Source organism: Monodon monoceros, unplaced genomic scaffold, assembly GCF_005190385.1.
Source record: "Monodon monoceros isolate NGI ecotype Baffin Bay Population unplaced genomic scaffold, NGI_Narwhal_1 Super_Scaffold_2, whole genome shotgun sequence".
In the NCBI taxonomy this organism is placed as follows: Eukaryota; Metazoa; Chordata; class Mammalia; order Artiodactyla; family Monodontidae; genus Monodon; species Monodon monoceros.
The window spans coordinates 31,594,951-31,607,953 of NW_021703776.1; the positions used below are offsets into that span (position 1 = coordinate 31,594,951).

Sequence of the window (13,003 nt, forward strand, 5' to 3'; positions counted from 1 at the left end):
ACAAAGAAAATTGCCAAAGAGACCAGGTCCCACACTCTCTGACGCTATCAGGTCATGGGTTGTGGAATCTCGGTTTATCGCCTCCCTTTGCACTGTTCGTTTCCTACTTCTCCTTCAGTCATGTTGCGAAAACCAGCACAATACTGAGCAATGTATGTCAGAGGCAGTGAGCATAAGTACCCCGTTCCTGACATTAATGGAAATGATGCTAATGTTTCACTATTAAGCATGATTTTCTCTGTAGGTTTCTGGTAGATAATCTTCATCAAGTTATCGAGTTTCTTTCAGATGCTATGTGGGAAAAGAAAAAGGTGTAAGAATTGATAATCAAAGCTCCCACCTTAAGAAACTTGAAAAAGAGAGGCAAATTAAACTCAAAGTAAGTAGATGAAAGGAAGTAATCAAGATAAAGCAGAATTCAGTGAAATACAAAACAAACAGTAGAGAAAATCAACAAAATCCAAGATTAGTTTTTTGAAAACTTAAATAAAATTGATAAACACATAGAAAGTCTGATTACAAATAAAGGAGAGAAAACACAAATCACCAACACCAGGAATGAAAGGGGGACACGATGCCAGACCCTCCAGATGTGCTAAGGATAACGTCGATATAGGAAGAGCAACTCACATCAGTAAGTTTGAAAACGCAGATCAGGGGTGGATGACCATTTCCTGTAAAGGGCCAGACAGTAAATGTTTCGGGCTTTGAGGGGTACATGGTCTCTAGTGCAATGACACCACTTAGCCAGTGAAGCGTGAAAACTACCAAACACACAGGCACCGGGCCAGATTTGGCCAGATGGCTGTAACTTGCCAAACCCAGACTTGGAAAAAATGGGTAAATACCTTGATAAACAGAAATTCCAAAAACTGAAACAAGAAAAAAAGAAACCAAAAAAGCTACATAACAGCATGTACATAAAAGAAATCAATTTATAATTTATAAAGAAAGAAAACCTCAAGCCCAGATAGCACTACCGGTGATTTCTATAACAAACTCTTTCACAAAATACATGAAAATGCAATACTTTCCAATTCCTTTTAAGGAGCATAATCCTCATCCCCAAACTGGCAAAGATATTATAATAAAAGAAAACTACAGATAAATGTCCCTTATGAATACAAATGCAGAATTTCTGGACAAATTAGCAAACAGAATCCAGCAAAAAATATATACATCTATAAATGGTAACACATCATAAATGCAAAGTTGCCTTAGCATTCAAAAATTCACCTTAGTAACAGAATAAAAGAGAAAAACCACAAGAGTATCTCGGCAGACTTGAAAAAGTTCAACTCCTCTTCAAAATAAGAATTCTCAGTGTGCAGTAATAGAAGGTATTCCCCTCTATTTGAGAAAGGTCATCTACAAAAATCTAGAACTACTATCGTACTTAATGTTTTAAACATTGTTCTTCCCTAAGACTGGGATTACTTCTATTTAACATTATATTCAAGGTCGTAGCCAATTCAATGACTCAAGAAAAGGAAATAAATGGCAAAAGAGAATGGAAGGTCAGAAGTAAAACTGTCATTATTTACAGATGGTATACTCATGTACATAGAAAGCCTGTGAAACTATACTTAAAAAAAAAACAAACCTACTACAACTAGCAAGCAAATGTGGCAAAGTCTCAAGACACAGGTAAATATTAAAACATCAATATATTTCTGTATACCAGCCACAAACATTAGAAAATTTAAAATTAATTAGCATATGTTTACAGCATCAAACCATATCAATTATCTAAAAATAAATCTAGCAAGAAATGTATAAGACCTCTGCATTGAAAACTACAGAAAACACTGTTCAGAGAAATTAAAGAAACCATTGGAACAGGGCTCTATTTACGAGGTACCTATCTTTAAATTTAAACCTTCTTACCATTTCTATTATTTCTGTGGTTACTGGTCTACTCAAGTTTTCCACCTCATTTTGAATTAATCTTAGAAACAGTGTTCATAGAAAATTATCCATTTAATTTAGGTTTTCAACTTAAATATTAGTATAAAATCACAAGTAGTGTTGTACAGTCTTCTAAAAAAAATCTCTTTCTCATACAAGAGATTTTTCTTTTCCCTATCCCTTTATTGTTTCTGCTGTCTCCTCTGAACTGCAAATCTTTGTCAGTGTTTGATCTGTTCAAAGAACCAACGCTTGAGTTAACGGATCAGACTGGACTCATGGCCTATATGGGTAACAAATCTCTTTTTCTGTTACCTCCACTTATTGCGGGGATCTTGAGTTACTTCAGGATCTGTTCTGCTTTTTCCTCTAGAACAGGAATTGGTAGACTACAGGTAATGAGCCAAATATGGCCCACCACCTGTTCTTATAAATAAAGTTTGACTGCAACTCAGCATGCCCATTCATTTAAAAATTGCCTATGGCTTCTTTCCTCCTCCAACAGCAGAGAGGAGTGGTTGTGAAAGAAATTACAAAGCCCATAAAGACTAAAATATTTACTATTCCATCCCGCACAGAAAAAGTTGTCCAACCCAAGATCTACAGTCAAGACACAGTCATGGCAGAAGTCCTCAATAAACGTCTCACTTTGTTTATGAAGTATTTCTCAGGCCTTTATCCTTGGGACAAACTCACTGATAAGCTCTTGGGATGTACAGGAGGCAGGACTGGTTCCAACTGTCCACCTCCTAATACGCATTACTTATCACTGACCATGGGCCATGAGCCCCACATGTTTTTTACCTTTACTGAATCTCAGTTTGTAATTTCTCTGGAGTTTCACTGGGATAAAATAGGCTTATCATGGCAATAGCTTCTTCTTTTTAATATGTTTGGACTGTGATTTTCTCTGCTCTTAGTTATCTATCAGTTTGATTCCATCTGTTATCAACTTCTAGGCATTCCTCAAATTATCCGGTCCAGTATTTCCAGGTACAATATGACTTTTTTCCCTATACCTTGTCATTCAATATAATTTTTGACGCGTTAAAGTAACCAGGTTGGGCCTAAGATGGAGTCGCTCACGTTACCCACATCGGCAAACCAAAACTTAACTGTTTCTATGTTGGGCTCTCCCAGAAAAAGCAGGCTTAGGTCAACCAAGCAGTGTTTGCCTGCTCAGCACACGTTACCTGACCTGGCTCCAAGGCTTCCCTTTGCTCCTTACAAGGAAAGTAACCCTGCTTTAATTAATCAGCAAATGCCCCTTCCTTGTTCCTGCTTACTTTGGTCTATAAAAATCTCTCGTCTTCTACAGCTCTTTGGAGCTCCTTTCCATCTGCAGACTGAATGCTGCCTGATTGATGAATCACTGAATAAAAGCCTACTAGGTCAGAAAATTGTCTGTGGAAAATTTTTCTGTTAACAGATGAGAGGGGCGGTAGAGAATATGTGCTCTGCTCATCATCTTGTAGCTTCCTGCTGTTACGAAGCATGAGCCTATCAGATCACAAATTTCTATAAAGACAAAAACAAACAAAAAACTCATTTCCAATATACACTGTGTAACTGCAGCCTTCACAGCCTTCCCTATTTGGGTCAAAGGGTCAGGGCGAGATAAGAACACTATCAACACGGTATGCAATTGTTTCTGAAAGGTTTCTCAACAATTAAAAATGAGGCCAAAACTGACCCTAAGCAGGAAAATGAGAGTCTCTTTCTTATACATATAATATTTCTGAATATTTGTGGTCAGAAAGGATAAATAGTTAAATAAGAAAAGCTTTATATTGTTTATTGTGAGTCTTATTAAAAGTACCCTAGGCAATGTCCCAGCACACTTGTAATTAATATTTTGAATCCAAAATGCTTCCATCTCTTTTTCGCTGATTTGCACACAGCTCAATGATAAAGGAAGAATGGAAAAACTTTCTTATCAGATCCCAAGCCTAACCAAATACTTTTGCCAAGGAACGCTCAAATTTCAGAAATTATATTTTATTTGTTTTACTTTCAAAGACTCTGGCGAGGCAGGGATATATATTCAAAATGCAGTATTTTTGCCTTTAATTCCAACACTACCTAACATGCAATTACAATATGTCTGGTGGGAAATAAAGTTTAAAATAATTATCTTCGTTTACCTCACTACAATTTGGAACTGAGAACTAAGGAAAGAAATTACTTGTTCAGGTAGATTGTCAGTTACAGCCAACTCTGATTTCAGTTTTGAAATTAAGCTATTTTAAAGGACTGAAGTTCACCTTAAAAACTGCTCACAGTATTAGCAAGAGTAGTTTTAATTAAAAACAAACTCCAGCAGACTGTTACCACCATTTTTAAAGAGTGAAAACTAATGGGGTTTCAATTTAGATGCACACACTTCTCATGAACCAAACTGCAGCTTTAACAATATTCAAATGTTAGCTGCTCTGGTGTGCATATTAGTACCAGTGGCAACATTGAAATGCTGTATTGAAGGCATCTGTTGGCTGGTCTGTCAAACATTTCAATTCATGCTGGAAGTGTTTCATAATTAAGCCCGTAAATACTGTCTTCATAAACCACCCTCTTTGTCTACTTCTCATCTAACATGAAAAAGAAGCATTATTATAACTTGAACAAAATGGAAAACTTTAAAACAATTTTAAAGGAGAAAAAAGCTAAATTGTCTTAATTAGCTGAATAACCTAAGGCTACTGGAATATAAATAACTTTAGCTCTAAGAATAAAAAGGATCAACCCTTACATTTAGGTCTTTAATCCATTTTGATTTTATTTTTGTGTATGGTTTTAGGGAGTGTCCTAATTTCATTCTTTTACATGTAGCTGTCCAGTTTTCCCAGCAGCACTAATTGAAGAGGCTGTCTTTTCTCCATTGTATATTCTTGCCTCCTTTATCAAAAATAAGGTGACCATATGTGTGTGGGTTTATCTCTGGGCTTTCTAACCTGTTCCATGAGAACCTAGGGGCAGGACAGGAATAAAGATGCAGATGTAGAGAATGGACTTGAGGACACGGGGAGGGGGAAGGGTAAGCTGGGACAAAGTGAGAGAATGGCATGGACATATATGCACTACCAAATATAAAATAGACAGCTAGTGGGAAGCAGCCACATAGCACAGGGAGATCAGCTCGGTGCTTTGTGACCACCTAGAGGGGTGGGATAGGGAGAGTGGGAGGGAGACGCAAGAGGGAGGAGATATGGGGATATATGTATACGTATAGCTGACTCGCTTTGTTATAAAGCAGAAACTAACACGCCATTGTAAAGCAATTATACTCCAATAAAGACGTTAAAAAAAAAAAGAATCAACCCAATGTTGATGACAGGGGAGGCAATAGACAATTCTCATGCACTGATATTGGGAAGGTAAACTTGGCATGATGTTTCAAAGGCTTAAGAAGGTATAGTCTCTGACCTAGCAATTCTACATCTGGAAGTTTATCCTGAAGAAATAAAATATGCAATATGTTTACATGGATGTAAACACAAAGCTGTTTACTACAGTATTATTATTGAGAGCCAAAAATAAAAACCACCTAAATAGCAGTGATAATAACAACAGGCAGTCTTATAACATATTGGGTTAAACTGAATGGACAATTCCTTTATTAACACAGAGGATATTTGAGTAAAACGAAACACATCCACATGCAAAGTACATAGCCAAACATGAGAGAGGGGGAAACAGAGAGGCGGAAGGAAGAAAGGGAAAGGGTTGGGGGAGAGTGGGTGATAGTCCCTAATGCCAAGGATGTGAATCCAAGCTAAAGCAGTAGAATGAGGTTAACAGGCTAATGCCACGGCAGCCGAAAGGAGAATTTGAGTAGAGACCCACACATCGGAGACTGAAGTTTAAATTGCCCACATGGCAACACAACATTTCTGTTCTCTGCCTCTTATACTCCCTGAGCAAGGCAGGGAGTTAGAACTGAGATGCTGACATAAAGCCAAGATCCTCAGAGTATTACACAGTCCAGTAAAAGGTTCTAGAAAAACTCTACCCACCAGCTCAGAGAAGCAAGAGGAAAGCGTGAAACATCTTGGGGCTTTGGATAGGAAAAAAGTCGTCTAAAAGAAATCAAAATCTCAGGCCTAAGCCATGTGAAGCTATGGCATCCAAAATGACCTTGCCACTATGATCGGTAAATCCCAGACTGAGTAACTAACCACAAAATTAATCCCGAACTCACGAAACCTGTAGAAACCTGCAGGCAACAAGGAGAAAAACACGTAGGGACATCTGCTCAGTGTAGAACACACAGAATTCCTCCAGAAAAAAAAAGCCAACCTGAAGATAACCTTTAAAAATAAACATACAAAAAATAAGTTCAAATTAAAAAAAACAGCCTCAAAGGAACAGAACCACCTAAATAAGACTATTAATGAGATAGAAGAATAAAAACCATAATAAAGACATGTCATTATAAAACTGATTTTTAAAGAACCAAAAAGAACTTTGGTAAATTGAGGTAGAGTAACTGAAATTAAACTTATGAAATGGGTATGTATTAATAAAAGTGTTTAGGGGTAAAGATGACTGACATCTGCAACTTCCTTTGAAAGCGTAATTGGAGAGTCTTACATAGGAGGAAAAAAATATGTACAGTATCTAGGTGTGGGTGGTATACTAGATCCTTGGGAGATAATGGACAAGGATGGATGTTTTTTGTTTGTTTCATTTATTTTTTATTGAAGTATGGCTGATTTACAGTGTTGTGTTAATTTCTGCTGTACAGCAAAGTGACTCAGTTATATATATGTATGTATGTATATATATATACACACATTCTTTTTTATATTCTTTTCCATTATGGTTTATTTCAGGATATTGAATATAGTTCCCTGTGCTATACAGGAGGACCTTGTTGTTTAAGGATGGATGTGTTTTAAACCCATGTAGAAAACAAGAAGGACAACACCAAACTATAAAATGGAAAGCTAAACAAATGATTGCTAAAATCTTCCTAGCATCATACCTTGAACACAGAAGACACTCCATAAAACAAGAATGAATGAATGAAGCTTACCTCTTCAAGTCCCTTTAAATCTCAAAATCATAAATCTTATAAAATACCTGTTTTTTATGGAAATCCTTTAGGGCCGTTTCGTAGCCTTCCTCTAGCCTACTGAAGGCTATTCCTACATCTGTAGTCCACCAGATTTGTGAGCTAGTTAGTGCGACTTGAGCCGGGAAATCAAAAATCCACAGTTCCCTGGGTTTGTCCTCATAGGCTGCGATGGCTTCTGTGATAGAACGTCGCACTGTCTCTTTCATGGTCTGTTCCAGCTGCAGAAGCCACGTTTCCACCTTTTGAAGCAAATGGAAGTGTTGTAACACAGGCTTAACTATGGAAAAGGGATTATTCCATCCTCTCATGGCCTTGAAGGCTACACAGTTATATGTATAACGAGCCAGTGAACTACTGATTAATGAAGTCCTTCCTACATGAACCTGGATTCTACCGGGATACTGCTCATCTTATTTCACCTACCAGCTGGCTGATAAAATTCCACATCCTAAACAGACAAGGTGTTCTCCATTATTCATTTTTCAGATTTGAAGACCTGATGGTTCTAGACCAAGATCCCCTCTGATAACACACAGTGTTTTGAGAAACCAAGCATCACAGCCAATGTGCTAGAGTAAAATTCTAGAGGTTTGGAAATAATAGGAAATTGATTTTTTAAACCGAAGTACAGTTGATTTACAATGTTGTGTTAGTTTTAGGTATACAGCAAAGGGATTCAGTTATATTCTTTTTCAGAATTTTTTCCATTATGGGTTATTACAAGATATTGAATATAGTTCCCTGTGCTATACAGTAGGTCCTTGTTGTTTATTTGTTTTATATATAGCAGTGTGTATCCATTACTCCCAAACTCCTAATTTATCCCTCTGCCCCCTTTCCCCTTTGGTAACCATAAATTTGCTTTCTATGTCTGTGAGTCTAGGAAACTGATTTTTTAAATGTATCTTTTGATAATTTTTAAATCTACTAAAGATTCTACCCTCAAATCTACATAGTTCCTAGTCTTAAGCCAAAGTGTTTTCAGCAAGTATCTTAATTATATTCCCTACTGGCTCTCATCCTCACACTTGTCATAAATTACACAGCAGGAGAGTATGAGAGGACAACTGCCGACTTGTGAAAATCTTTTTTAAAAAAATTCATTTGAAGTTTATTTTGCTCCCACAAATATATTTCAGCCAGTTTTCCATCCTATTCAAATATGCTTTGTTATATTTATCCATATATCTGTTTCTTTGGGATGATATTTTATAACAAAAAGGATACCTATACCATTTGCAAATAATTGATCATATCAATAAAAAAATAACTATAATAAATAAATTCCAAGGACTATATGAGATCCTGAAGATTATACAACTGATTTCTTTCCCCGCCTCTGTGAAGATGACACAGCATTCATTCCTACAACCTCTTTCTCTGGAGAACTGGGAAGGAGCGGTACGTGGTCAGTGAGCTGACAGCCTTCCCTATTGGAAGAAAAAGGGAAGAACCATCCCCAACATCCTAAAAGACTTCTCTCCCGGCTTCCTAGCTGGGCTTTGTTCAGACACCTGAGAGAGGGTGACCTAATCACTACTGCAGTCACTCCGCACAACTCTTAATGTCACCAAGCAGCAAGCTCCTTTAGTAAATTAGGTATCACTTGATCATATCCCAGATACCCTGGGATCCATGTCCTTAGTATGGCCACCTGTTCTCGAGGACTCTCCAGTCCATCTGGGAAGACCAAACACACATACAAGGTGACACATCAACCCGTGTTCACAGACTATGCCACCAACGGCAACTCAGCTCAATATAATTTGAGAACTAAGCCCTGATGAGGTGCTTGCTTGATCTCCCACTTCTTGGTCTTTCATCAGCTTCTGTCCGATCCTCTATAACAAGAATTATCACTTCCCATTATCACTAATTATGTGAATATCCATTTATTCAATAAGCTTAAGAGGTCCCCCAGGACAGGTGCCATGTCTTGTTCTTTTCTGGATCTCCAAAAGCCAAACCCAGCAGCTGGTACATAGTAGGTATTCAATAAACACCTGTCGAATAAAACGCAAAGAGCCGAAACTGGGAGGAAACAATCATAAAAGTGTGGGGGGAAGGGGGGGGAAGACCTAAAGTAAAAGCATCTTTTTATAAAACAGGCAATTAGAAGGTAAATGTGCTACATGCCCAAAAGTCTCTAGCATAAGTTGCTTATATAAAATAAGTTAGAGCACTGTGAAAACTTTCAGTACCAAGGGTTCCTGCTAGTGACACCCACATCTATGGTTGGACTGTCCTCCTGGGCACTATGCCAGTCAGCTAGCAGTCTGCCGGGGGGAGGCAGACAGCAACACACTTTTGTCAAGATAGTTTATGGTGATTTTTTCTAATCATTGTAATAATATCCTAAAGAGCCCCAGAGATCACAAATATACTTTAATCAAAGTATTCCACCATCTGCTTCCCCTGCATTTGGCAGGATTTCTCTGGTACAATATTAAAAAGCAACAGAGAGGAATAAAGGAAACCCTTGTAAAAAAAAAAAAAAAAAAGGTTGCCATCACATTTCTGCAAGGGACCCTTTAAGGAACCCCCTGCCTCAACCTAAACTGTTCTGCAATAGAGGTTACTGTCTCAGTTACCCTGTGGATTAACTCAACCTATATAAGCATCGTCGTAAAAAGATGCAACTCCTCTAAATCATCTGAAAACACCAAGAGCTGCTTCGTAAATCGTTAAGAGCCATTCTTATAGATAACTGTCAAGAATGTGTTTGAGGTGTTTGGCTGTGAGAGAAGAGAGGATGTTAACTGTCTGTGCACACGGTAATTAGTGTACATGACATTAGCTTAGCGGACTCAATCAACTTTATTTACGAGCAGCCATTTACAACACCCATGTCAGAATCCTGAACCACAGCCTCTTTAAAACGTGCTTCATTGCAAGGTGCTGCTTCACCCTAACCCTTCCCTGTACTCTGAGCAGGGGTGAAAACAATGTGCTCTGTAGGAGACTCAGTCACTGGGTGGCATTTGCGACTAATTCTGGGGTTTACTCGTTCAGTCTGTGACAGTCCCTCCCGTCTGGCTCAACTGTGAGCAAGTGTGAGCTCCTGCAGGGTGCTGAAGCCTGATGATCAGAGTGGGAAGCATGGTAGAGGAGCCCTCTGTCACACCGGACACAGGTAAACGGGAATCTCTGAGCACAAAACTAACCAGAGCCTTATTTGACATGAGTTGATTTTTTCTTGGTCAACTTTTAAAAATTATCCCCCCAATACTTCTCTGGCATAGAGAACCTCATAAGCAAATCTTACATGGCCTATGCATTCACACTCAGCTGGGAATGGGACGTATTCCTTTTCTTTGCTGTACATTCCAACGGCCCTGTGCGCAGAAACATCCTGATCGCCTTCAAACTGCAGATCTACAATGCTGTCAAAGAGTTTGGAAAGGTGGTGTGTAACCTAAGACAAGATAATAAGAAGAGATAAGAGCATTTCTTACTGCATATATATTCTGGTAATCTACAGATGTGGCTAAATGAATTCACAAAACTGTCTTTATATCGTTACAGAGATGCCTCAAAATGTTTTTCTTCCAAATAAAAATCACTTCTTCAATTCCAGAGTTTGAAATGACCCAGATGGAGAAGTGGCCAGGCACTCTGATCACATCAACAGGTGTTGGGAGGTGAATACCTACCCTGCTAGGTTATCTATTTTCTCCTTAAAGGCTGGAGACTTACCAACTTCTCTATCTGTACCATATTCCTGTAGCAATGATGCTGCTGGGAATTTTGTGGCCAGGTTATTAAAATTCAGACATGGTATTTTACTTACACCATAAAAGACCTTATATTGTTTTAAAAAAAAAGCTGTGTTAAAATATGTGAAACAAAAATGTAAATTAGATAGTCTTATTCTTGGGTCAGGTCCTATGTTATTGTGCACTTGCTTTGCTATTTACATGAGCCCCAGAGCATATCTGTTACATCAGAAAGGTGAATGGGGTTCCCCCATTTTCATTGACAAAGAAATTGAAGGTAAAGTATTAGGTGACTTCATCAAGTTGACACTGCTAAGAATAAGTGGCAGTTAGATCTTAAACCTCCAAGTCCAAGCCACATCTACAAAGTTCAAACTCTTTGAGCATCATAACCTTTTACATCCTAAGTTGTGGGATCTCCAAAAGAACCCCCAGTAAATAGCATACTGAACCCTGTGCAGGTTCTGGACTCCTTGAAAAATAAAACCAAGCTAAAAAGACAAAGAGCAGCACGTGTTCTGCTAGAGGCCAGTTCAGAGATGAAAGCCCAACTGGCCTCCAAACAGAACACAAGAATCAATAAGACATCCATCTGGTCATATCAGCACAGACTGGGACCGGCCTCTCCACCCAGCAGAACTGGCAAGGAGGAAAGGAGAGGAAGACGCGTGTTCTGCAGGCTACCAGTAAGGGAAGCCGCTCTACCTCCCCCTGGGATGGACTGAATAGAGGGCAGAGTGAACCACAGGAACTATCAGGAAAGGGAACAAGCGCTCCCTCCTTACACTTGGCAAAATTACTGTAAAACCTGAGAAGTGGGAAACAGTTTGGTGATTCCTCAAAAAGTTAACTAACTAGAAACTTGTCATAGGACCCAGTAATTCCACTCCTAGATATATACCCCAAATTACTGAAAACATGTACTCAAATACTTGTACAAAAGTTCAGAGCAGTATTATTCACAGCAGCCAAAAGGTGGAACCAATCCAAATGTCCACTGATGGATGAATGGACACATTGTGCACTGTGGCATATCCATACAATGGAATATTGTTCAACCATCAAAAGGAAGTAAGTACTGGTACACTCTACAACATGGATGAACCCTGAAAACATCATGCTACGTGAAAGAAGTCAGTCACAAAAGATCTTATAGTGTATGATTCCATGTACATGAAATGGCCAGAATAGGTAAATCCACAGAAACAGAAAGCAGACTGATGGCTGCTAGGAGACAGGGGGACAAGGGAATGCACGATGACTTCGTAATGGGCACGAGGTTTTTACTGTGGGGTGATGAAAATATTTAGCAACTAGACAGAAGTGATGGATGTACAACACTGTGAACAGACAAAATGCCAATGAATCATACACTTTAAAATGGCTAATTCTGTGTTACCTGAATGTCACCTCAGTAAAAAAAAAATAATAATAAAAGGTGCTGACATTTCCCAGCACATAGCATTAAAGCCATCTCTGCAATGAGTTTTTCTTGAAACACAGTTTAACTGGACTTGATAACTATACCAATAGCAGCTTCTACAAACAACAGCAACCTGCCTAAATTTCCCATGTGAAAAGACCAGTACCAATATTGGTAAGGAACTCCTTAAGGGCGATTTAATCTTTGAAGCTTTTAGCCTTAACATTTTTGCTGTATTCACAGTTTTAGTACTGAAGAAAAGCACAGCAAGGAATCTTCCGAGTTTAAAATAGATGAGTTTTTGAGTCTCTCACTTTCAGTGTAGACAGAGTGGTACCTGATGATCACTGCTTGGGTTATCACAGTCTCCCACATCCCTGTACATAACCCACAGGACATTATACACAGAAAGTATCTCCAATCCTCTAACAACTCGCTGTCACAGCTGAAGTGGCCAGGAGGTGCACAGATGTTTAATGGCTTCTACTGTGTAATGGGCCTAGTCAGGTACAAATAATAGTCAGGTACAAAGCTGCGGGATGAATGAGACCTCGACCGTCAGACATCCTCACACATCATTGCTTTGGTGAGGAAAGCATTTCAAAAGAACTCTAGTCCTCTAGTCACTCAGTGGGTGACCAGGAAACACAAACCCCACAGCTTGAGGTTCTCCCATGACTTATGCCTGGCGTGTTGGAAGTTGGATATTTTCCTATTCTGCCTTCCATTTAGAGCTTCTGAGAGAACAGGACCATTTTTTTAAACTAACAAGGATGCTGTTGACCTCAGATTTGTTCCATTTCTAATGATATCCCTTTGTACCTGTTAACACAAAATTAAAATTCCTTTTTCCTAGTTTGTCTTTGGAAAGACTTATTT

At 38.6% G+C, this 13,003-nt stretch overlaps 1 protein-coding gene across 1 annotated transcript in view; it reads right to left on the reverse strand.

Annotated features, from left to right (window-relative positions):
- DNAH11 (dynein axonemal heavy chain 11) overlaps positions 1-13,003 on the reverse strand; it is a 315,311-nt gene that overhangs the window by 196,363 nt on the left and 105,945 nt on the right. The window contains 2 exon segments of the mRNA XM_029233957.1: positions 6,991-7,224; positions 10,251-10,400. Of these exon segments, the coding sequence (XP_029089790.1) occupies positions 6,991-7,224; positions 10,251-10,400 (384 nt within the window).